At 41.2% G+C, this 27,698-nt stretch overlaps 1 protein-coding gene across 2 annotated transcripts in view; it reads right to left on the bottom strand.

Moving 5' to 3' along the window:
- Nucleotides 1–4,798: 4,798 nt before the first annotated feature.
- The window catches only part of sertad2b (SERTA domain containing 2b), a 38,684-nt gene continuing 15,784 nt past the window's right edge, over nucleotides 4,799–27,698 (bottom strand). Inside the window, exons 1-2 of one of the 2 annotated variants that reach the window (XM_073482452.1) lie at nucleotides 20,195–20,277; nucleotides 4,799–10,157 (exon numbers count right to left, since the gene is read on the bottom strand). In XM_073482452.1, coding sequence (XP_073338553.1) covers nucleotides 8,861–10,153 — 1,293 coding nt within the window. In that variant the 5' untranslated portion in view covers nucleotides 10,154–10,157; nucleotides 20,195–20,277 and the 3' untranslated portion in view covers nucleotides 4,799–8,860. Of the gene's footprint in view, nucleotides 10,158–20,194; nucleotides 20,278–27,698 lie in introns of those variants that run through there. The other variant, XM_073482453.1, reaches the window with a different exon arrangement.

The raw sequence follows: 27,698 nt of genomic DNA, 5'->3' as shown, positions 1-27,698 counted from the left end.
GGAGAGCCAATGGAGAGGGAGCGACGACACAAAAAGCGAGTGGAACATGCGCACAGGAGCCGGGGCTTTATACCCAGAGCAAATGATGCAAGAGCAGGGGAGATTGCCAGGGTCTGTGGCAATGTGGCACATTTTCTTCCATAAACATGTGATGATTAAAAGAGCTTCCCAGAAATATCTTCCTCTGGCTCTGTGCCCTCTCTTCTCTTGCTCCATGGAAAGATCAAGCATATAAAAAAGCATTTCATATAACAAGCCATACTACCTCAATTAAACAATACACAAGAATAATGAGGATCAGCTTTCATGCTGTTTTCTCCTCTGCTCTTCTGCAGCTACATTTTGTCAACACAAAAGACCCATTCTTCTAGCAGGACTTCCTGTTTTAGTGAAACACACATCTGGACTTTTGCTTTTCCTTGTTCCTCAGGGTTTTTCTCTGAAGCAACTTCATAATGTCACGTTCATCAAATGCCTCAAACACACAATTCAGGGGATGTCCTTCTCAGTTTGGTATGATACCGAGATTGAGCTCAATGCTTTCACAACACTGGGGAGAACAAAGTATCATGATCACCTACTATTTGTAAAGCTATGTCTAGTTTTTCCTCCTTATTCGTCAAGTTTGAATCACAGATCCTTTCACTTTGACATTTTATAAGCACACGCGCATGTGAGGTGACATTTGGCTCTCAGGCAAGTCACCTGTCAGCTCCACAGACTGGGAGTGATGGGGCGGGGGGCTGTCAGCACCATGGCCAGCGCTCTGTGCCTTCTAGGGGGCGCTGTTGCTCGCTGTCTTCCACCTCTGAATGAGGCTGTCGATTTGAATGGAACAGCAGCACTGAGAGATTTCATTTAATAATGTTTATTTAGGAAAGCAGGAGGTCCAGATAGATGCTACTCTAGTCTGAAGTAAGGACTATTATATTTGCATAATGGCTATTAGATTTTTACCCATTTGCATTCTTGTTGCACCTCTGGTGTTTAACCACGAGATGGCAGTATAGTAAAGCTGTTGTATTTACACACAGCAGAGGAAGGAAAGTTTAAAGGATAACTCCACCAATTTGAACATTTAAGTGTGTTTACAGGTCTTGTGGAGCACTACTGCATATGTGAAAATAGTCATTTTTTGTGGCTCCAGAGGAAACTGCATGTAATCTGATAGATTTCCAGTTTTGCATTGTGGGTAGTGTAGGCACCAGGTTTTGAAAAGGAAGAAGGAATGTGTGGGGAAAAAAGGTCATATCTCTGGTTCTTCTGTATCCATCTTGATCATTTGTTTTCAGACTGTCCATAACAGTCCAACAGTGTTATAGTGTTGAGTGCAGTGGGAGACCAGTGGACTGCTTTTCAAAACCTGGTGCCAACATTACCCATAATGCAATTTAGCCAATGAGTGACACCACTGGAGGTAGTTTATGTAGATTACATGCAACTTCCTCTGGAGCCACAGAAGGCTTTATACTACTTTTACACATATGCACTAGTACTCCCCAAGACCTGTAAACACACTTTCATGTGTCAAATAAAATAAATAAATAAATAAAACCCTTTAATTATGTCATGAGAGCAAAAAGAAATTTGCAATAAATACACTTCCTGCTCTGCTGGAAAGGTTTTTAATGTTCCTTATTGTTAGATGTCTTTTTATGTGATTTAGTCATTTTGTAAAGCACATTGTATCATTGTATTGCCTCTTTTCACATAAAATGTGCTTTACAATTATGTTGTATAACATGTTTTATTCTTATTACATTGTTATCATTATTATTATTATTATTATTATTATTATTATTATTATTATTATTATTATTACTGTTTTTGTTATGCTCACATTAGCTTAAAGATTACCTATTTGTGACTTTTCTTTTACTATAAAAGGAACTGTAACTTAAAAGTGACTAACTTTTTGTTCAATGAATGGACTGAGCACTATGAACTGAAGAGTATATGCTGAAATACATTTTTAAAAAATGCTATCAATAATAATAATAACAATAATGATAATAACAATAACAATAACAATAAGAAGAAGAAGAAGAAGAAGAAGGAGAAGAGTACCAGTGCCCCCAAAAGCAACAAAAAGGATAAAAAGATTAAGAGATGAGTCAAGATATTATTAGAAGCAGCTGTATGTATGTATGTAGTTTCTGCCAGGAGGCGTCTTTCAGTCAAAACAAAACAACAGACGGAAGTTGCGTGGGGTCATGTGACTCAGGCACAAATGTTCACAGACGAGGTAATGTTTTAAAGTTTTATTCACGTTACGTTTAGTCATGTCTGCCGACTCCCTTTCTCACTTTCTCTTGTTTTGAGACATTCTCATGTACAAATGTTACATATTATATCTTTAAACTGCTGCAAATCAGGTTGCATTGTGGGCAATGTGGGCTCAAGGATTTGGCATCGATTCTGACCCTTTTAAAACAGCGCAATGCTAAATCATTTGAATAGGCTACTCTTTTAGGTGATACATTTCTTACTTCTTCACCATTTTCATTAGTGAACTTGTTAATTTTTTGTAATACGTTTGCTTTATTGTCTGATAACGTAATCAGCTGAGCCTTTTCTAAAAGAAGACTATAAGCACTGTCATGTTTTAAGTCTCCACTCAATGTTAACAAGTGAATGAGCAGCAGTATCTAGAGGACACAGAGAGAAGCAGCTCTCTGTCTCACTGCCTCTGTTACTGACTGCCGTCTGTGTTGTCCTCAGTGACCTTAGCTCTGCTGTTGCTAAGTTGAGCAAAACTTTCCCTCCCTCCACCAATAGAGACAGATTGTCCCCCTTCCCCTCACAGCTGTGCGGCCTGAATGCTGGAAATAACCACCGGCCTGCGGATCAGGAGTCATGGCTGTTTGACAGTGGCAAATGCTGGCACTGTGCCGCAGTAAACTAGACGAAAAAAAAGCAGAAAAAACAGAGAAAGGCTCAGGCGGAGCTTTATAGTAAAGACTATCAAGCTGTTCCTCACAGACATATGTACAGTATCCAGTGCAAATAGAAACAGTGCAGTGTGCTCTGTGCCTGATTTGATGGATATGATGCAGCAATAATTGTTTTTCTACTGTAAAACAGTTCTGATCAGATTTTAGAAATGCACTATGCAACCCAAAAACTGACTAAATCTAGTGAAAGGTTTAGATGAGTTGTAAAATAAGTTTGAAATAAAAAGATAATTAACTTGTGATCTTAATAAAATTATTGCACGCGTGGCCATTCTTGGCTTCCGTAGGGTTTACCTCATATCCTGAGGCATCCGCTACAGCAGTCAGAATAGGAAAATGAAACATCAGCTGAAGTCATTTTTCTACTCTCTAGCTGTACGCTAATCTCTGCTGTCTAAAAACTTTCTCGAGTGTTTGCTTCTCTCTGTCTTGCTGTTATAAGGCTGCAGATATATCTGAGCTAGCCGCAGATTTGACTCACCCCTTCTGTTGAGCTGTGATGCTGTGGAGGGTCTACGGCTAGTGTGAAATTGTATTTTCCGAAACGGCTGCAAAAGATAAATGTCGAATAGGAAACATTAGCTCGTCTTTGAAAAAAACTACAGTAACCATCCAAATGAGGCGAGCCACACAACGTACTACTGAGAAAGGCCCTGCTCTAAGGCATCTAGATAATTAGTGTTGTTACAAATTTCACTTGGATTCTGAATGAGGTTTTCTAACAGAACCCAGAAGTTCTGGCTTGACTCAGAGAAAGTTAAAAGCTTTCTATTTCTTTGTGTTTGACGAATAACATGAGGCTATTTATGGATGTATTCATCTATATTTTTTACTCATTTTTGGGGCACCATAGTACTACAATATAGTCTTTGGCAGTTGTGGAATAAGTACTGTAACATCCGTCAGCCTGGAGATTGAAGGAGTCACAGATCTCTCTTAAAACAACCATAAAGCCTCGGATAGAATTAGATGATTTCATGTTTTTCCCATGCAAATAAATTTGTCCTGAGAATTTTCACCTAATTTTGAGTCATGTTTTAGCTCCAGGGGAGTCAAAACGCAAATTAAGGCCAACAATCTGACATTCAGGAAGGGAGTCATCTGGGACGTATGTTAAGTGGTGAGTGTACATGAGTGCAGCCTGCGTGGAGACAGGCCCGTGGATAATATGAAGGACATTGACGTCATCGTTGGCCTTATTCTTGGCAATATGGGGGTATATATGTATCTTGTGGCCCTCAGTAGCAGGAATATGCCACCTGTTATCATCAACAAAATTCCATTCCACTTTTTTTTATACTAATCTGCTGTTTCCAACCTCAAGAATTAAGATTCTCAAGATTAAACATCATTATCCACAATTTTCTTTGTTTATATTACCCCCACTTCTTGTTGTCCCTCAGGCTTTAACAGCCCATCATAATCAAGGTAGAATAAAAGCTCCGAGAGCTTTTCTACACCCTTCCAACAGTAAAACATACAGCCTATATGACTAAACATTTGGGAATTTTCTGGCATGAAAGAGAAGACACAACATGATGCAAGTATGGAACTTTGGTCACATGATTAAAGGGTTTTCAATTGTGACAAGCAGTTGAAAGCTAGCAGGTAGTCTTTGAGTTAAGAATACTTTGTCTGAAAAATCTAGACTCTAATAATCTAAAAAAATCTACTTCGGCATTATTCATTGAAAACCTGAAGTGTCAGTTAATTCTATAAAAATGAAGGTCAATGCGTTTGTGGGCAAGCATGTCAACATTTCAACAACGTACATAATAACAGAAAGTAAGAGACACAACAGACTTCTACTCTTTTTAACAGTTTATTGTATATATATATATATACATATGCATATATACATACAGTATATATATACACTGTATATATACTGTACATATATTTAAATATATATATAAAACTACAAAAGTAAGACTGTTTCAAATTCATAGACCGCTGTCCATTATCTCATATACTATATGTATATTATATATATATATATTATCTACAGTCCACATTTGGATCCCAATACAGTGATCAGCTGACAGTTTCTCTCTGTGTGTGTTTGTGTTCTATTGCATAGAAAAAGGCACAGCTCTGAGGTCTGTGAAAAATACAGCCTTTTTAGAGGAAATCAGCCTCAACCGCAGTCAGTCTTTCTCAGCGATGCGAGCCGCTGCACGATCGGACAGCGCTAAAACAGATTCGGTAACGAACACTGATCATAAAAGTCTCAGGAGCTTGAATGTTGTTCATACTATGTACATTACTTTTGGCATTGAAGCGTCTATGACAGGCTTTGGAGTCTTGACATCTGAAGGTTGGAGACGTTTTTTTGAGTATTGCTGCATGAACTGTTCGCCTTCAACTGGAAAATGATGAACAAAAAAAAGTACAAAAGATGTAAAAGTTTGTGGCCGCCACCCCACAAAAATCAATAACAAAGCAACAAACAAATAGATAAACAATATAACTATCCATGGATATAAAAAATGGCTTCCACCCATAATTCCACACTCAGATACATTCCTATCTGAAGTACATTCCTACCACACATTCTGTACACACATTTACAATCCAAATGTTCACTTCACATCAAAAATAAATATATTTACACAAGAAAAGAAAAAAACAACAACATATGAATAAATAACTTCATTGACCAAAAAACAAGCACTCCAAAATTCAAACATAGTGAAAGAAACAAGACACAGTCGTCCACAAACAGTATTAGTCGGTGCTGCTGTCTGTTCGGCTCACACTCTGCTTTGAATTCAGTTCACTTACGTACTAGCTGAGGTCAAATTCACTAATCATCTTCCATTGGAACAAGTTTTAACATCTCGGCGGCTGCACTGCTGTTGGCCAGCACAGTAAGATGAGTCAGACTGGATTCCAGATAACACATTCTGTCCCATTAACAACCACTGAGTCCGACCAGCTGGGACCTCCGCTAGAAATACTATTAACATTTTACACCATAACACGGCTTTGTTGGCAGACACATAAGTGTTTGGGGTTTCTTGTCTGAACTGTTGGTTTACTTTGAAGGAAAATCCAACCTAAGGTATTTCAAACACCTATTGGTGATCTATCATGCATGTATTGTTATATTGCTGTGAGCAGGCAGACACATTTAGATGATACATGTATACTGATAAGATACAGTGCACATCAGTTTTAACAGTGTTTGGTGGCAGGAAATGTCATTAAAGCTGCACTCATCAATATTTTTATAACTGGATCAGGTGGTTATGTTTAAGGTGTGGCTTGTCGTTGTGAACTCAGATAATTATCAATTATCCAAACTCAGAGCGTTCTTTTGGCTCATTGTCCTGGGTTACTGACCCCCATCCGGCCAAAAACCCCTCACAACAATCATGAATGCAGCTTAAAACATCAAATCTACAACATCTAGGCTTTGTTTTGCACTAATATTCAACATTCATACAGAGCGAGCAGGAGGGGGCAGAATCCAATTTCACCAAAAGTAGCTTCATGACAATTATAACACTTCACCACACAGCAATTGAAATGCACTGAACATTAATGAGTGGTGACAAATCAGTGTCAAAGTATTCCAGGGTGGACTTTTCTTCCAATGTTTGAGCCAATTAGTTAAACTTTTGTTGCACTGTCTGATTTTTTCTGTCTGAATATTGTAGCAATTACAACTTTATGTTTTGTCGTATCAACTCTTAAAAAACAAATCATATATTGGCATCTTGAAGACTATTGTGCGGTCTTGTCACTAGCTACTACATAAAAAGAAAGATGATGGGTCTGTGATTTGTTAATACCTGCGTCTACAGCTGGTCTTTTCTACCAATCAAATGGTCCTGGTGCCAACATGTTGGTCTATTTTAGAATGGGCTATGTGTAAATTATGAGTAAATATGTGACTCTGCTACACACATGAAAAATATCCTTGCAACAGCTTGAATGTGTCTGATAAGGAAGCTTCGGATGACTGTGACATAACCTTTTGCCTTTAAGCTCTTCCATACATTTATATCCCTTTCATGTGGAAAATTTCAGTTAACAGCCAAATATGTAAATTAAGGAAAGTTGTTAGTTAGATTTCAACTTACAAATAATCAAACATAACATCAATTGCAATATTTTAAAAGGGCAATGTTAAATTTGTGTAAACAGGACTATTAAACTTTAATAGATAGCATATAAAATGGGCAACAGTGGGCATTTGACTGACAAACGGAGTCTTTTGCATCATTGCTGTATCAAGTTAACACTGTGGTTCCAGTTTCCTACTTCAGTGAAAATCCACATTCAAATTATTTACGAGACAGATTTAGCCCTCCTGCTGTCACGTGTTTAAAACATCCATGGGTGTTGGGTTCAACCTCAAAACTTTACTGCACAATGCACAGAAGAAAGCAACCCTGAGATTTGGCATATACGCTCCTATTCTAAACTCAAGTAAACATACTCTGCAAATATGGGCTGTTCGTAACACTGTATGCTGTGCTGTAATTTGTCCGTCACTCCTGTTGCTAATTCTGTAGGATACAAACCAAAAATAAGGCATTTCTACTAAAATATTAATAAAATATTTACTTTGTGTGATTCTTAGTAGTTCTACGGAGTCACCACAAAGACTTTGCTTGCAATCTGAGATTGCTTTTTTGTCTTGAGTCCTGTACAGCCAAATTTAATGTGTTTGGAGCTGAAAGTCTCTGCTTAGGTTGGATTTTTCTGATCATCTACATTGAACTGGAAAGCAAGAGTTGGTGGCGGTGCTGAGGCCACTTTGAATGTAAACACGTCAAGCTTTCCAGTGGGTGCAGCTCATTTGAATCCTGCTGTAACTGAAGCAAGATAACGAGCCCAAATAACAGAGCCCATGTAAAAAAGCATCCAGTACAACTACACTGTATGTGCCTGCCAACGTGGAAGGGTAAGACAAAAATAAGTCCTGAACTGAATTCATTGACATGATGTGTACGAGAACAGACATCTCCTTCTACCAAAAAAGTTTAACAAACAACCAGGCGATGTGTTTTTAGAGCTATTCCCAAAGCGTAATTATATAGCCAAGCTAATATGTAATGAAGCACACTGGTAAAACAATGTATTCCTCGTAAAACCTGTTTATGCTTGCTTTACAAATAAAACATAGCATCTGTAAAAAGATAAAGATTAAATAATTATTATTTGATCTTGAGAATTTACCTCACTTAATAATAGTTTAATACAATACAATAAATTAAAAAAAAAACATTGAGGAGTGACCTCGCTAGGCTGTTAAAGTAAAAAGAACTTGAAAAACAAATACTGTAAAAACGGGAATTGAATAAGTGGTCATTTTGAAAGGCACTCATTTGCTAAAAGCCATGTATTCAGTGTGTTTGTGTGTGTGTGTGTGTGTGTGTGTGTGTGTGTGCGTATGTGTTCACTTGTATTTCTACACCTGTGACGTGTAATTATCCTCACAAGGATAGAATGATTGCAAAATCCTCCAGAATGAGGACAATTTGCAGGTCCTAATTTGATCTATTTACAGTTTACCTTTTAGGGTTAAGGCTTAGGTTCAGGTTAAAGATTAAAACTAGGATTAGGTTTAAAGTAGGATTAGGGAATGAATGGAGTCAGTGGAGGTCCTCACAAGTATAGAAATACAAACTTATGTGTGTCTTTGTTTCCCGGTTACTTCATTTCCATATTTGGAAAGGCGAGCACAGTGCATGCACAGTGTTGTGTAGTAGTAGTTGTCATAGTAGTACTAATTGACATCACCATTGATGTTTACAATTACCGACCTTTGAAGAGAGTAAAAAAAACATAAAAACAATAAACAGGGAAACACCCAAATAGTTTCCAATTTTTCATTCCAGTCTGTTCTCCGGATTAAACTGTCTGTGTGTTTCTGAGGTGGCGGTGTCAGCGAGTCATGAGCCCACCAACACTTCCATAATGTGGTCCAGTTCTGTCAGATCAATTTTGAAAGGCTGATTGGCTGAAACCTGGGGGGCGGGGCCACTGTATGGCGATGCCAGTGATTTGAGGAGATCGTCTGCTGTCACCACCGGGGACAGTTTGGCGAGGCCACCGCCTGCTGTCACGCCCACAGCCCCCGCTGTCGTACAGGGGTCAAAGTCATACATGGACGTGTCGATGTCGGCGAACAGGACATCATCCAGCGCCAAGTCTGAGAGAAACCCCGAGGGTGAGGAAGAGGATGAAGGGGAGGAGGGAGAAGAGGAAATGTCTACTAGGCCACCAGGGGGCAGTATGGGCAGAGTGTCCATTGGTCGGAGCTCGGTACAGCGGCCTTCCGCCAGCAAGACGCCAGCTGCATCTGGTTTAGCACCCATGGTCCTGCAGTCTCTGGGTGGGCCCGTGGGTGCTGGGGAGAGGGGTGCTAAGTGGGAGGGTTGGGTGAGTGGCGTGGGAGCTGGGGAGGTAGTCACGGTCGTAGTATTAGCTGCTGCTGTCCTTGTTATGGCTGTGGGAGGACCCAACTCCATGTCACTCAGAGCGGAGGGGAAACCGTCAATGGACGGGGCAGGCACAGGGACCCTGGAGGACGCCTGGCTCAGAAGTGCCGAAGGTAGCGGGGGTGGCTGTGCCGGGGGAGGCGACAGAGGAGGAGTGGGTGGGGACTGAGCACAAAAGGCTGAATCTCCACCATCCTCCTCCAGTAAAGAGGCTGGAGTGAGGCAGGCTTCTAGAGGGGCGGGGCAGGCCTCCACACGGTTGGGGCAGGCCTGGGATGCCTGGCAGTTTGGAGGCACCATTGGGTGGGGTGAAGGCGGTGGGGCGATCACCGGCATCAACAGCGCAGAAGGCTGGGGTACTTGTGCCGTCGCAGCCGCTGACAAAACACCAAAGGAGGGTGGCGCCTCACGGTAGCCCTCATCCATGGGGTCATCGGGCGGCGGTGAGGGCGGGAAGAGCAGCGGCCGCAGGGAGCCTTCTTGCTTGAGTTCATCCTGGATGCGCCGCAGCATGTTGTTGATGAGGACGCGACGCTCCAGGCTGGGCTCACCAAGCGGCCGCTGGCTGTACAGCTTCATCAAGGAGATGTTGAAGATGGTCTGCCGTTGCAAGGTGTACGACACCTTGGACAAGCCCTCCGGACCGAGGCCTAGTCCCCCTCCCGCCACCGACGCCTCCAGCGTTTTGCCTTCCAGCCCCTCTTCATCCTCGTCCAGCTTCCGCTTCGCACCTTTACCGAACATATATCTGAAAAACACAGAAACAGGGGACATTCATTTGTTGCTCGGACGTAGAAGTCAATAGCATCAAAAAGTAACGAGCATGTCATTTACGACCACGATTCTAAAAAAGTTAGGCTCAGGCATGCTAATGTCAGCTGCAGCTGCTGCAGGGAACCTGGCTTTCAGGCGATCAAACACGTTTTATGTTTGACCAGGTGTTTCCTCACGTTAGACATGTTTGACTGCTCAGCTTTGTGTTTTGCATTACAAATATTGCAGAGTGTTGCCTGACTCAGAGTAATTTGTTGCAGGGTTGACATTTCACTCCCTATCTTTCTCTCTATAACGCTAGTGTAAAGATACACTGTCGGGTACCGATAAGTTGCACCAGTTGATTTAACGTTGAGTTCCGTACCAATCTTGTTAGTTGGTTAGCTGGTTAGTTAGTTAGTTAGTTAGTTAGTTAGATAGATAGATAGATAGATAGATAGATCGATAGATTGATCGATCGATCGATCGATCGATCATTGGGGTCTTTGTATGTTGATTTAAATCCAGTAGCATGACTGGGTCTGCACATTAGATTATCATTGTCATACCAGATCTCTCCTAAATTTAAACACATATATATTCACCACTAAAGTTTGCAGACTGAAACCCTGCAGCTTAACCGTGGTGATACATAAAGCTGCTTAAACGCAACAAGCTTACAGCAACAGGGGATTTAAAAAAACATACATTGAAACCAAGAGCAGCTGCAATGGTTGCATACTGTAGCACAGCACACTCACACAGACACACAGACACACACACTCAGACACACATCCACACACACACATACTAAGTTATGTAATAGCAGCGTTCCCTGTTGTACCACAGGATCATAGGCCAGATTTAAAGCCCAACCCCCCCACTCCACCCTCCCTCCTCCCTCCTCCTGCCATACTAGAACAGCACATTGAGTTACTTACACCACTTTCAGACAGCACGCGTATTTGAATCGTGCTGGACCCGTTCATATGAGACAGCTGTTTCTCTGCTTCTCATTGTTAACAGAGACTATTTGTCGTTTCTTCAATGATAGACCGCAAATTTACACTGAATCATGTTGAGTAATTTACTCGGTAAAAGTTACGTTTCAGTTGCACCTTAATGTCTGTCAGTCTGCACTCTCACTCGATCGCCCACACATGCACTCTTTCTGTCTCTGTTCTCCCTCGTTTTGTTGGTGGGCTGGTTAAGTGACATTTAAACGTCAGCATCATTCAATTAATTTCCATTCATGGTAGCAATGCCAGTTCACCAAAGCCGGGAAGTGTCTGACCCGAGAGGAGGTCTGTGAGAGAGAGGGTTGGCTGATGCAGGCTGACCCATACAGACAGACCTCAGGCGGCAGTATGAGCCGCGTCACTGTGTCGGTCTTAACGTGGTATTAATAGAGGGGGATTGAGAGATATACAGTAGGGGAGAAAAGAAAGAAAGAGAGCTACAATGATGAAAAAACAGAACATTCCCTAAACATCCATATTACAGTACATTAACAGATCTCTCCATCTAATCAAACTATCTGATGGTGTCATTATTTGTGAAACAGAAAAAGCAACGAGGCAAGAGAGAACGACCATTAAAAAGAAAGAAAGAAAGAAAGAAAGAAAGAAAGACAGAAACAGGCATCGCTGCAGTGTGTTTGACTCTAATCCAGGCTGACAGGCTCATGCAGCCAGTCCCTGTCTACTCACACACATACACACACATAAGCACTGCGCATGCGTCTCCTCTCTCTCTCTCTCTCTCTCTCACACACACACACACACACACACACACATACAACCACACACACAGGAAGTGTGAGCTGCAGGCCCAGTCACCACGACTGGTTGGTTGCCATGACAAACAGAGTCAGCTGGGAATTCACCCAAAGAGATGACAAAGAATGGGATGGGGGAGAGGAGGAGGGGTGGCGGGGGAGGAGGGGGTGCTGGGGGGCAGGAAGGAAGAGGAGGAAGACAGGGAGGAGGAGGAGGAAGCAGGGTAGGTGAGAGATTGGTTTGGAAAAGGTGGGAGGGGGGATGAGCAACTTTCTCTCCTTAACTTAGACTAATGTTATGGTGCCTCTGAGCAAGGCACTCAACCCCAATCTCCTCATTACTTAACACTTTGCAATTGACTCATAAATGTCAGCGCAAGCTGTATTAAGAAAATGCAGAACAAACCTTTACTTAAAACATTTTAGATTTAAAATACATTTTAAAGGTAAAACACACAAAATAATTAATCCGTCTTTAGGAGAATAATTGCACAACTTTTTTTTAGCTCTAATTAAGATTTCTGATTTAATTAGAGCTACAAACATAAGTTTGCTGCAAAGCACAAGTTGTCAGAAACATATTAATACTATCAATTGAACACTTCAACTGCAACAAATCTTTGTTTCAATACAGGTGATATTTAAGTTAGATACAACCATCTGGTGGACAATGTATACCCTCTAATCAATTCTAAGTGACTGTGAAAGTTAATCTGTTTTCATAAGAGGTTTACATTCCTTTTCATGTGGCCAGCAATGGTCTGCAGGACGTGTGAGAGTCCTTGGCCTGGACACCCCTCATAAATGTTTTATCTGTGTCACATACTACAGATTTTTATTTTATTTATCTCAATCAAGATTGTATTTTTTGCCAGTTTCATATGAAAGTTAAGAGCTACAAGTTTGGGCCAGACAGACATGAGAAAAGGTGGTGTGGTTATGAATGAGTGTATCCTGACACTATTCAATTGTGGACCAATTTCTGTCACTGTATTTATAACCAAAGAAGAGATGCCAGCAGGCACTGATCTCTGGCAAGTGTAGAGTAGGAATAGACTCATTTGGGGGCCCTTAAGCAAATACCTGATTCTAATACTTAGATGTTAATGATTTTTAACCATCTACTACTTGAGTTTCTGCATTCACTGCAGCTGCTTATGGAGCTTCTAGGAAAATGGCGAACCGAGTGTCAAAGAGGGAGCAACAGAGTTAGTTTCAAAGCAGTTTGCGGGTGTGTGATTGAGAGCTGAAGCAGCTGCGCATGTCTGACTCACTGACTCATGGCAGGGTGTTTAGACTCTCGCGCATGCACACACACACACACACACACACACACACACACACACACACACACACACACACGGTGAAGGGCTGACATACCAGAGGTGCCCCACCCCTTACATTCCTCTTCATTATCCTCCTCTCCTCTTCCCTTTCCTTCTCCTCCACCTCTTCTCCAGTCACTTTTACCTCTTTTCCATCTCTTTTTCATCCTCCCTCCACTCTTTAATTCACACCCTCCCCCCTCGTTCCACTGACTGTCAAAGTTCACAGGCCTAGCACCATCCTACACCCTATGAGCCATGTCTAGATACGAACACAGCAGCAGAAGAAAAACACATCATAATGAGTTGAATAGATAAAGCACAGCAGTGGAGAAGTGCTGCGCTCCAAAATGGAGCCACGATCTTCGTTCAAGGTCACTGTGCGCCACTACTAACTGTCTCGCAAAGAACTGTCTTAAAATTGCCTTTTCCAAAAGATTTTTCACAAGGCAGGAATAACTAACAGTCTCTTGAGACCTTCAAAGCAAAAAAAGCAACCAGCTATGACTAGAAATAAACCAACCTACAGTTTTGAAGGTCAGTGTTATCACTGATATATTCAGACTGAAGCTTAAAATAGATCTTTTATTCAATAGTTATTCATTTGAAATTGGACAAAAAAGTTGCACAATACAATGAGTTCAGTGTTGGCCAGAAAAAATAGTACTTACAGTGGTAAAAGGAGGATGTGTTATTTGTTTCTGTTTACATCTACTTCTGTGAAATATAATCAAAATGTATAAGAATAACTTTAGAGTTTCCTCCTTTTTTCTCACCCTTGAAACCATCTTCAAAAATGTGCAACAGATACTAAACAAATCAAAATCAATACAATCAAGTGGTTGTTTCCAGCAGAGTGATCTGATCCATGAACGTCAGGCAAGAACTTTTCTCAAAATCATAACTTAAAATGATAGTTTACTGTGAACCGTCCACACAACTAGGCCAAAACAGCGTGTCCTCTTTAGAGAGAATTGATGTGGATACACCCAGTACAATTATGGGGCTACATAAATAATATTTTCATTGTCAAACAATCAGTAGCTTATTTCCTCCTCATTGAACGATTAGTTGTTTGGTCTATAAAATGTCAAGATGATGTCCTCAAATGTCTTTTTTGTCCACAACCCCAAGATAGTCAGTTTAAGGGAGTAAAGAGGACAGAAAATATTGAAAGAAAATAAGCTGGAATCAGATAGTTTTTGTTTTTAATTAGTCAAACAGATAAATTATTACAATAGTTTTTAATAATTAAAAACTAATTGATTAATCATTGCAGCTATAAATACAAGGAAAAAGCACCAAAGTCGGAAATTTACTCTCAAAAAGAAAGGTCTACATTTGGCTGTGTGTGTTTAGATGACATGAAAAGTTGATGATGCCTTCAGGGAAGTGGACCTTGAAAGTTCAATAATAAAACAAAGAAAAACACACAGAATGCACAGTGAGATTGTATATATCTGAATGACTTACAAGTATAAATCTCATCATGAACTGATGGTGTAAAACATAAAAACAAGAGTGTTTTATACATTTAGAGGGAGGCCAGGTGTGTGTGCAAGCATGAGTGTGTGTTAGCCTGCCAACTGTGCTTGCAAACACACATCAGACATGTGGGCCGAGCATATTGTTCGAGGAGCTGGCTGTAGTGAATATGTGTGTGTGTGTGTGTGTGTGTGTGTTGTGCAGTAGTGGGTAGTGCAGTGCTAGTGGATGGACTCTGCAGTGATATTATGATCCTGTAACCGGATACGCTGGTTTCCATGCCTGAGCTGCACATCCACCCCTCCCCCTCACCTCCACATCGGGCTATTTCAGGTTCTCTGGATGCACAAAGTATGGACACACACTTCACACTGCACTGCTGCAGGTACATGAATGTGCCACTGTGCTGTATGCTTAGCGTGATATGTATTAATGTCAGCGTTCTCATGTGCACGAAGGCATACAGGAGCACACATGCAGTTCACGGTCATGACTATGCTTCCACTGTTTCTCCTCGCTGTAATGTATCCAGCTCTGCACATGAGGACGACACTGTCCAACTCACTACTGTGTGTGTGTGTGTGTGTGTCTCTTTCTCTCTCTCACACACAATGTAGAACTAGTAAACACATTCCAGACAAAACCCAGAGGAAGAGATAGTGCGTTGTAGTCCTCGCCTGACCAGACCCACTACGCTCAATAGCAGCTACGCTTCCCCAAACAACTTAAGATACAGTTACACCATGACGATAGCCACTACTACTACTGTTTCTACCACTGCTCTTACTACTACAGCTCTGTCTACCAATAATTACATCCTGGTTTTTAAGCACAAAGTGGACTTGGTCATTCAGAATCATCATCAACCCCTTGCCACTGGCTCTTTTGCACGGGCCTGCAAAAAAACAGGCAAACACCCGCACCCACGAAAATACAGTATGTGTGTCTTTTCCCAACAGCTCCTCTCAACCGCATTGGGACTATCTGTGGTCATCAAAAACCTAAAACATGGAAGCAACACGATTAAACTGTTGAAAATGTGTCAGAAAACAAATAAGGTTTCAGTTCTCACGTGTGGTTAAAATTGTGAAATGCTGGTGGGAGTTAAAGGTCATTTTATTTGTTTCTCATCTAAACTGGCTTCAAGTGCAATTCTGGAGCCAACGTTTAATTTTGCAATATTATCATAAAGATGAGCTACAGTATTATTATGGCTTTGATTAGGGCTGCCTGATATGGTACAAAAAAATCACAATTCCGTTATTTTGACTGGTATTACAAGTGCAATATGATTCATGGTTAGTGGGAATGATGATTTTTGCATCACAATTTTCATTTTATATAGAAAAAACTATTAAGATCCTAATGATCCTAACCGTTTATCTTGAGAACAAGATTTGTAGGCCAGGCCATCTCTGTAGCACTAAGGCAATTCATTATAATGCTCTTTTATAACACATTTTACTGTTATCAAAAAAATTCTTCACTGCTGTGATTTGGATATGGAAGTCATATTGCAATTTCAAGAATAATTTGATTAACTGTGCAGCCCTATCTTAAGACTTGTGCAAGTGTTAGCTACAGTAACTTGTCAGACATCCTCCAAATTAGCTGAAACCCTGTATGTTTGACCCCAAACAGTATAACCAAACTTGGAAAACACTTTTATTTTGAAATTGCAGAGAATTTTTTTTTCCTCAGCAGAGTTCAGGTTGTAGACAATAAGCTTATCATACACCTGTAAATAATGTCCATGTGTGCATGCTACAAACGTGTGTGTGTCTTTTCCCTCAGAGTGATCATTAACTCTCACATGACAGAGGTCAGCTGGGGATCACACAGAGAATCCACTACGATTTCTTACGTAATGACAGACCTGGTTACAAAACACTACAGCTCCTACTGCGCAACATGAAGCATCCCATTAATAAAGAGACACTTGTGTGGGCAAGCATGGGTTGGAGTTCACCACTTGTGACAAAGATGTTATTTTCAATTGATAAAGAACTGAAAGCTCTCTTGAAAACCTGAGAGACTTGTTTCTCCAGTTCTGGTGAAAAATAAAAGCAATTCTTCGGAGCAATCCTTTTTTATCCAAATGAATGATTTTGTGGAGTTGATTTCTAGTATTTTAAGTATAAGTTTAGGTGTTAGAAGTTAGTGAGGAGATTCATCACACACTCGAGTTGAGATCACCAACATTATAAGCAGTGTGAAGGAGTAAGAACTGAATAAAGGAGTGCAAAGGTCAGGGGCAAGCTACAGCCACTGACTTTTTCCCCCATTTTCCCTGACTCATATTGAAACTAAACTCAGTTGCCAGTTTATTAGGTAGATAGCTTAGTGGGGGTGGGTATGGGTGGGGGGTGGGGGTTGAAGTTTAGTGTTTAATCTACCCTCATTGACAGGACTGGGCCAGCCAAAATATCAGAAACACTTTGAGTATAAAGCAGTGCAGTTCAACAGCATCATAAACTACAGCAACTAAAGTGGCTGTAAATTATGCAATCATTAAGGCAGGATTTATAACAGGGCTGCTATCTGTAAGTTAAACCAAGAAGTAAGCTGCTACTACACAGTCAGTACACATAACACTATGAGCCAATCCTAAAACAGAGACCTGACAGGTGACTGTGCGCACGTGTCTTATTCTTTAGGATCAAAGGTACTATGTAAGTTAAAGGGAAATCCCAGTGTTTTTAAACATGTGACCTATATTTATATGTTTTGGCGTGTAAATGATGCATACTTACCAAACGTTTTGCAGTTGGTACAGTAGTCAGCTGGCAGTCGTAAAACCGCTGTTACGTAATTCTTTTAATCAAAGTTGCGTCCACTGAAGGCTGACGTTGTCTGACAACATTACAGAAACAATTCCCATGGAGACAGAGCCTTTTTTTAAAATAATAAGATACAAACCTTGTGTGTAACCAGAAACACAAGTCTCGCTCAAGGAGAAGTCTCACTTGAAAGTCTCATGAGAGGTAAGTTGTTGCAGGAAGACTACAGTGGAAAGGGACAGAGGCGTTTTGGAGTTTACCTTCAACAAAAATCTCTGTAGGAATCATTTTTCGTTTTATTTTCAGACACTTAGAATAACAAACCACAGTCTGTCAGTGGCAAAAACAGGCACTTTTAGTTGATGTGCCCTCACTGTTGGAGTTGCCCCAAATGATTACTTTACAGCCACTGCAGCTGCCTGCCAGCTGAGGTGATCTACTGACCGATTCCAAAACTTTTGTTAAGTATGAATCATTTACACACCAAAACATGTAAATATAGGGCCATTGTTTTGAAGTATCGGAATTCCCCTTCATAGTGACAAAGTGTTGATAAGTTAAGTGTCAATTTTGCAGAATTGTGCGGTAAGTCAATGACACAAACATGCGCAATAAGTGGGTATGTGCATCTCATATTTATGGTCATTAGTGTACTCACACACACAAACTTCCCCTTCCCGCCCTCTCTCTCTCACATACACACACACACACACACTTAAGTCTATAAATAAAAGGCAAAAGAAGAGAGCAGATTTAGGTCAGCAGACGTGTCTACATGCCGTCGAGCGCTCCACTCTTTCCTCTGAGCCTCTTCAGGGAGAGAACACAGCTTGACACTTGCAGTGAAAAGGCCCCAGAAGCCGGTGAAATCGACAGCATTCACCCGTCTGGTCACTGGGTGTGTAGTAGTATCCACCTTATTACTGCAGTATCTGCCTTATTACTGCAGCATGCACTGTATCACGGCAGTATCGGCCTTATTACCACAGTGCCCACCTTGTTACAGCAGCACCGGCTCTACTGCTGCAAGTGTCATCATTTTTACTGCAGGCAGCACCCTTATTACTTAAGTATAATCCTTGTGAATGCAGTACAAGCCTTATTACTGCACTTGAAGCCTCACTGCTGAACTGTGAGCCGTATTACTATTAATGCTTATAGGTATTCATCTTCTGGGGACATGCAATATGGAGTAGCATGCTACATCCGTCCCTCATTGGGTAGCCGATGCAACGGAACTTGCTTCTTAATGGAAGTTCAATCCTTAGAGACTGAAAAATAAAAGCCTGCAGCTGTCACCCTTTAATACATTTTCGTATCAACATCTTCTAAAAAATGCTTGTGAAGATATGTGTTAAAGCTGATTTATAACATCAAAATTTCCTCCCAGCTCAATAATGATGCATGAAGGTAATTTGGGACCACGGGGTGCTAAAAAAGAAGAAGAAAAAGACAGGGGGTGCACCTTAAAACCCTAAAATGCTGACCCACTATGTTTTCCCATTTTGTTTAAGCAGTAAACTGTAGAAAGGAATTCCACCATTGTCGTGTCTCTTATTGGAAATGTTTCAGTACATAAAATCAACATTTTTTTTAAATGTACCCTCTACCCCACTCACCAAAAGCTAGACTTTCCTCTCCCCACAGTGGTCATCTGCTCGTCCACACAGTATAGGCAATTGTGTAACTCTGCATCACATCTGGCTGCTCCTAAGACGGGCTTCAGCTCTGATCAAACAGCGCTCTGTGGTCTGATGTGAGGCTATATTGTGGGTTCTCGTCCAGGCAAAATAAGAAACTCTAAGGTGACCTACCTGCATCTGGTGGGTCACAGCAACAGGAGCGATAAAGTAAAGAAGAAGTGGCCCACTGTCATTTTAAGAGCAGACTGCTGTGGAGTATGTTACGAAACAGAGGCTCCTCCACTCACTACAACAGCTACACTGACTGAGACTGTCCAAAACACTGGAGACCAAACCACCTCCAATTACACTAAAAAGCACATTTCACTACTCGCAGCAGGTTTACAGGTGTACACCAGCATGTGTCACACAAGTTGTTAATAAAGACAACAAAAAAAAGTCCATTTTATCTTTGTGCTGTTATTGACATCTCTTGTAAACCGAGTCATTACACTCAACCCCCAAATAAGCCTTTATTCACTGAACGTCGTTCACACGTAAGACCATTTAAATCTATAGAAATGTATTTTAAGCGATTTTAAGAAGTGAAGGGAAATTACTTTTTTAAAAAACAAGACTAACCAAAGCAAAACGATTCACTTACCCAACGCTATTCGCTGTAGCAGTAAGACAGAGTGTCTGTGGGGATAACGCTCACTGTATTTCGGGAAAGAAAGTTTATAAGACTACTTTTCTCCGTCGTGATAAACTGGAAAGTGGCGGCTGTTTCGGCTTTAAAAATTTTTTTTTAAAAAAGTGGAATGAGTTTTTTTAGCGAGTGCAGAGACAGTGGAGGTGTAGAGGAGGGGGAAGCTAGTATCCATCTATTACGAAAACTTTTTCAGCCAGACCCCACGACCCACAGCACCAACGGTGCCTTCGCCGTGTCTATTATTCATAGAAATAGGTTACGCTGCCTTTCCGCGATACACGTCCTCGGCGTGTTTTACTCCGCTCTATGAAATATATAAATTGTGTCTTACCACATCGAGGTCCGCCGGAGTTTGAAAGAGAAACATGGGGGATATTTAAACAGTCCTGTCGGCTACAGAAGAACAAGCCGTCCTCGCTCCCGGAGACTCTGGCACACAATGGCGCTGATAGGAGGAGAAAACTGCCTCCGCTCACAGGAACGCTGCTGCCTTCACGGGCTGTCCGACATACTGGCGAGGCAGGCTGCACGTGAGCTTATGTCGCGTTTTCGGTGTCATTTGGCGCAAAAGCGAAGATATAAGTCCAACAGTGGGACACGGACCACAAGTTAATCACGTGGAAAATCAGCGTTCGGCGCTTCACAGATTTTATACATATATATATACATTTTTTTTAAATGTTATTTTTCGCGTCATACGATCGTTGTTCATGTTTGAGATGGGCTAATGTATAATGCAATTTGATATGCGCATGTCTTGAAACATCAACTCCATCCCAGAGGTCGTTATCATTGTAACAACGGAGTAATTACTTTCATGACACGGTCCGTTTTGTTGCGGTGGGTAAGTTTCCGAGGAGCACGTGAAGGCAGCAGGAGAAGCTGAAATCGAGCAGCTGCCCCGAGAAGTGGCGTCGTCAACCTTGCTCCGCCCACACACACACACACACACACACGCATGCACGCACGCACGCACGCACACACACACACACACACGGTATGTTCTGTAAAACTAGTTAATCAAACATTTACAACATTTAGAAAGTGGAAGCAACGTTCACGTGTCGAGCTGTAACTGCAGTGTCAAGCCCTGTCAACACATTACACATCCATGCACTGCACAGTCCTATGCTTTTGAATTATCAAGTATTCTATCAGAGAATTTCCTACCGTATTTTTCCTTTTTCCTGTACCGAAAACTTGAAATCCTGCATTTATGGGTTTTTTTTAGCTGAAAGAGAATGCTGAGTCGTGAGTGATGCCCGTTCTAACCGGCAGCAGATGGCAGGAAGATGTCCAGTAAACTCAAACAAAAACCAGCAGAGTATGCTCCATGAAGACAAAACACCAGTGAAGCATTCAGGGGGCAGAAAATGGGCATCTTGGACCGTTTGTGCCCCCGATGCCCCCTGCTGCACACTCAGTTATGCCCTGATACACTCACAATCACAACACAAGTGTCCCTATTTTTTCAGACAGGCTGCCTGTTGTCAGGACAGGCTGTATTTTAGAGGACTTGCTGAAAACTGTTGATACACAATCATTCAGCATGTAGGCCATCATGGTGAATCCAAAACTCTCCACTGTAAAGGCCTGGTCACACCAGAAAGTGGCACAATGAAATTTCACTGCACATCTTTGTGAAATATTTGGTTGTAGAACATGGACACGAACCCTCACACAGGAGGCCGGCGTTCACGGTCGTGTGCATGTGAAATCAAAAGTCAACAACTGTCACTTCTACTTCCACAACGTACCATACTAAATTGCGACGATTTCCCAACGTTAACCCTGTGTCGCATCAGCTCTTCACAGAAGTTAATGGAAAGAATTTTGTGTAAAACTGGACATTGGCAAATGCATTGCATACAATTTCCAAGCGTAAACTCGTGTTATTTGTACACAGATTGAAGAGATCAGGTTGTTATTTTCTGACAGATAAAGGTTAAATAAAAGTAGATGGTGCAAATCAGCTAATAAGCTATGATAGCTTCCTCCATCTTGGCTCTTTGTATTTCTGTTCACGACTTATTGGTCAACACCACAAACTTGCAGGTCAAAGGTCAGGTCAACTGCAATCACTGTGAAATAACACCATTACAGATACCTTAAAGGTCCAGTGTGTAAGATTTAGTGGAATCTAGCGCCGAGGTTGCAGAGTGCACCAACTGAACACCCCTCGATTCACCCTCGCCTTCAAAGCACGTAGGAGAACCTATGGCTGCAGCAAAAAATTGAAAGGCTCTCTCTACAGCCAGTGTTTGGTTTGTTCATTCTGGGCTACTGTAAAAACATGGTGGTGCAACAGGGCAAAGTCTGCAAGCCCCTCGAAATAGCACTAGGCTTTGAAGCCACAATGCTGAAGCATTGCAAAAGATTCAGACAATTTTATACCCGTTAAGTCTAACTTTTTTGGCTTTATGTACCTCTGAGCAGCTTTCATAGGAATGAACGAGGCCCCACCACTGCAGCTGTATCCAGTTCTCATTAAATGGCCATGGGACTCACTGCCTCTATATATAAAAGGCTCTTTTTTAGGTAAATTAACAAAACTATAATTGTGAATATTATATTTCATTTCTGTCAATAGATCCTCCTAAATCCTGCACACAGGACCTTTAAAACATCATTGACTGAAGGTTGCATGACACAAAAACTTCCATCATTGGACAGTGTGACGTTTGTGAGATTTTTTTATAAAAGGCTAAACTGACTCAGCTCAATCAGTGCAGACAGCAGAGCATATGGAAACTGCTGGCAAAATATTCTGCTATTCTTGGCATCAGGGCTTCTCAATATATCTCCATCATGCGAACAGTAACGCCTGAATGAAACCTCAGCTGGAGTACGGCTAACAGACGGGTTAGCTGAGGTAGCTCTGTGTGTGCATGCACACGTAGCTTCTGTGGTGAATGGAGATCTGATTTTAGTCCTGTGTTCATCTCTCTGGACTCCGAGTTGACTCATGAATGCAGAGCAGAGAGGAGGGATGGCTCTAAATAAAGATTTCAGGTCAAAAACAGGAAATGGCTCAGTGAGCAGGGAGGGCAGGGCCATAGCAACACCAACTGGAGAGCTGCACCCACAACATCTCTCCCTCCCTCCCTCCCTGCCTTCATCTATCTTTATTTATTTCTCCCTCACTCTTCCTTTATTTCCCTCTCACCGTGTAAAATCTGCTTGTTCCTTGTCTTTCTCGCCATTCTGCAGTTGCTTTATCCTTGTTTTTTTTTGTTCTCTGGCTCCGTCTTTGTCCCTCTTTTTGATTCATTTTTCTTCCGTTCTCCATTTGCTTTATTTTTTCTGAGGTTTTGATTCAAATTCAGTGACTTAATTGACACTATTGAAAAGAGAGTTGCAAAAGAACAATGCAACACAGTTTATGCATTCAACCCACAATGAAAGGTTAAAGTATTGTTTCCAAACATGGATTGTGAAATGTAACATAATCATTAGCATCTACAATAATATAAAAGAGGACAAAAAAGCATTTAAAAACTAGTAAATGCTCTGTTCTTTTGTTATGACAATCTCTTTGTCTACGTTTCTCTGTGCATGTATCAGGTTGCGTGTGTTTGTCACTATCAGTGTGAGCGTGACTCATGGTGAGTTCACTGGTCCCACTCATCGCTCTGGCCCAGTACATGAGGCTACATGTTGCAGCATTGGGTGGTAACGCGCGGGATTACGACATGTCGCCAGAATTAGTTTGCCGACCCTCATGTTCCATTTATACTCACTGTGACAACGCAAGGGGCATTTTTATATCATCATTGTTTGTAAATTCACACAGACACACAAGCTGAAAAATGCCAGGATGACACACACACACACACACACACACACACACACACACACACACACACACACAGGTGGAATAATTGATTCATACGCACATGTCTGTGTGTTACTCATCAGTTTTGTTTACGTGACCAAAGTATTGATTCTTTGACATATTCCTCTTAAAAAAGGAATCACTACACACTACTTGCATCATGTTACTGATTCTATGAAGGACTTGAAAGTAGTTTGCAGTGTGTAAGTACTAGTTTTGTAATCCATTACTATCACCTTTACTAATACTGTCTGTGCTACTGCAATATTTACCACCGACAGCTGCTATTACCGCGACAGTAAAGACAGCTACTATGATTTAACACACTACATTAAACATTACTACTACAACTATTACTAACACTGATGCACCAACTGCAAATTTTTCTAAACACAGTCATCAGCAATTTCTTATGAGATGAGTTTGAGGTAGCGTCTACATAATCAGACACACATACTATACAATATCACGTCCTTACACAAGACAGCCAGTGAAGTAGTTTGTTTTCTACTCCTTAAAATGTCCTCCAGCCAAAATGTCCCTACTTTGCACAAATACCCATACTTTGAATGTCCACTAGCAGCAACTAGACCTCGAGACAGACCAACTCCATATGCAGAATATTATTAACAGCTATGACCAGATAACCTAGATACGAAGCATTATTAGCTGTTATGGGAAGTCCACCAATTTTCTAATCAGCTTACTCCACATGGGGAGAACCACACAGCAAGTGGAAACAGTTGTATAATGCAATGCTTCTGTGTTAAGAGGTCACGAGTTGGCATCGCTTCGCTTCAAAGCGTCACAGCCTAAAAAGGTTTGAAACCACTGGTATAATGTGTTGTATGGCTCTGAAGGAGCCTTGTTGAATCTAAAAAAGCAACTCTGATGATGTCATCAGCGTTATGTTGACTTGGGGACCACAAATTCATGACAGAAAGCCTACGTGACAAACTGGGGGGATTGGAGTTTAAAACACATGGGAGTTTTCCAGGGATGAAGGATGGAATGAAAAGATGCTATTGAGTTGCACCATGGGGATTGTAGGATCTAGATCCTCTTTTAGCTTGAAGAAACTCTTTTGCCCTATAAACAGCTTCAAAATCATTTTGATGACGGTGTCTTGTAATAGGGTGAATGTTGTCTCTGTCACAGCCACTTGTTCCTGCACTGTGTAACTTAAACATTGCCTTCTCGAACTGTTTGAAGAGGGGTGTGGAAGAAAATCTTAGTTGTCTTGTATCCCATTTGGGAACTATAAACCCCCAGGAAAGATTTCAGTTTTTGATCACACAGCTTTGAAAATATAAAAATTCAGAATTTGGAGTAAGTAATGTCGTCATAACAACCAAAACAATTGAAACTGACTAAAAAAAAACAAGAGAAAAATCAAGTAAAACCTACTGAAACATCCACATGTGCTACAGATTTTTGGGAGTGTGTGTAAAGACGACCACAGAATATTATTAATACTATTAGACATGGGTGTGGCACAGCAGCCCAACATGGAGAGAAAGAGGGACAGGGGGTGATAGGGGGGTGCACCCATCTGCTTTCTTTCCCATTCTCTCTCCGTCTCTCTTTGTCTCTCCCTCCTCCTGTTCTCTCTCTTTGTCTCTTTATCAGTGTCCATCACTCCCCCTCTCTGCCCCGTGCAGCAGTCACACACACACACACACGGGGGGGGGGGGGGTTATCCTTGATTCAGCACCTTATATCCACGATGAGTGCCACAGTTATGCATTCTACTGTTTAAATTAATATAAACGCCCACGCAGACACACACAGAGCTTGAGCGTTCGTTAGCATGCCCCCCCTACTCAGCTCACCATCCTTCAAACACTTGTTAAGTGTCTTGACTTGCACACTTCAAAAGGGGAAGTACAAGTTAGAAAAGCAAGTCTGCCACCCGCAGTGCTGCCATTTTAGTTAAATATACTCCCAAAATGTAGTCGCACCAGCGGTTTCTTGTAATGTTGGTGATCTAAGCGTTTACGCTCATCCTGCTGTGACACTCAACAGCAGCTTTTCTTGAATTTATATTATATGAATGTTCTCATGCAGCAAATAACCACTAAAGAGAAATGAATTGTACAGTCAGAGGAGAATTAACATATGCTGTTTTTCTTCTTTGTTTCCCATTTTAAATATAAATATCAGATAGAAGCATATTATGCACACAGTAATCATTACTGAGAAGCATATTATGCATATGCAGCTCACTAGGAGAGTAGGGGGCACCGGCGAAGACGATTCAATACGTGCAGTTTTTATGTCCAGTGACCATTAAAAGTGAAGTTATTGCTCTCTCCCCATTCATTTAGACAGGGGCCTGGTCTTGTTAGCCTGAAGTAACTGCCCTCTCTCATTTTTTTTCTCCTCACACTCTACTGTTTGCATTTAAAACAAAAAAAACAAACAGATTCATTTATTTGTAGTTCAGCTTTGGAAATGATGCTAAAATCACACATCTGCTATCACAAACTCATCTGGTTGGTCCGTCTGCCCTCACACATCAAATGAGATGCAATGTGGTCCTTTCATAGATCCTGGAAGAAAAGGAGGCTTCCTTTGCCCTGTTGTTTTGGTCCACACCGGGGTTTGAATGACAGCTTTCACACCAACTGCACCAACTACACAAACGCACAAGGGTTCATTTTAAACGAACTGAACGGGTTAGGTGTGAAAGCACCCTTAATGATCATCATGTCAAGATTTCATTTCTGTTATCTCGTGGTCATGACTTAATGATATCATTACATCTTTGTCAAGATGACAAATGGCGCCTTTTAGGGTTTATTTAAGCCGGTGACAAGCGTACAGTTTAATTACAGTGTTGTCTCCACATAATAAAACTGTTCTTAAGAAGATCAGGACTTAAATGTGCCATTGTCTCAGGATAACAGGCTTCTGCACATCGTGATCTATCTAATCTGGTTGCATTATTGAGTCATTCCTGTTATCTTTGAGATAACAGTTTGTTATCTAAACAAAATCTGACAATTAAGTTGTGATCACAAGAGTTTATCTCAAGAATAGATCATTAATTATCTTCAGATAACTGGCATCTAAATATCATCGGCAACCACAGATGCTTCAGGCTTTGGTACAGAATGGATAGTTTGTGATCAAAACTGTCACACTGGCTTTCATTACGGCAGCACTGTTAGCTCAGCTACTCAAAATCAGTTTCATTCACTGTAGCAATGGTTTCTGAGGGTTTCTCATAGTTAACCACGTGATTTCACACGTCCTCCCCATTTGCCATGTAGTCATTAGTTGTCTCCATACAGCTCTATCGGCGTAACTCAACAGTCTATGCTGTAGCTGTCAAGCGAAAAGCGCGAGCATGCACCCCATTTGAAGTCGGTGCGAAGCTCGATTGCATGACGAGGGTGTAAATATTGTCTTTTCAAATCAATTTCAGATCTTTGGGGCTTCTGGAGACTTGAATAAAGCTGGACGAGCTGTTTTTACATTTTTAAAAGAAGTCCTCATGTACTTCAGTTGTTCAGGAGAATGCTGCAACGCGGTGAAGCTCCGGAAATGTTTTGTGGACTGACTGTGTACCTGACTTTTTGGGTGAAATGTTCCTTTAAATCAACACACCTCAGGTTGCTGTGAATGCAGATATTTGCTCATAACAGAACATCGACAGCAGTTTTAGTTGGGTCCTACTGCCTACTGGGCCAGGAAATCTTTTACTAAGGCATGTGCAGGTACTACAGCAGCACCCAGACGCATTCTGGAGCAGTTCTGGTGCTGTGTTTAAATGGCTCTGTAAAAAGCAAATTCACAGCTCACATAACTTGATATGTCTTCTTTATTCATGCACTGGAGCTTAAAAACACACCAATGAGCCACGTCTTGATTTAGTGATACATAAAAAAAAATCTGAGGTTTTTATGTCATTATTCTTTCCACAGCCATAAAACCATCCTTCTTCTGTGAACAGACGAAAGAATTCAAAGAGATAGGTCTTTAAATAGAAACTAGT

The sequence above is a fragment of the Pagrus major genome, chromosome 15, assembly GCF_040436345.1.
Source record: "Pagrus major chromosome 15, Pma_NU_1.0".
NCBI classification, from domain to species: Eukaryota; Metazoa; Chordata; class Actinopteri; order Spariformes; family Sparidae; genus Pagrus; species Pagrus major.
Note: the sequence above shows the minus strand (reverse complement) of the source record. Positions and strands in the feature narration are given on the sequence as shown.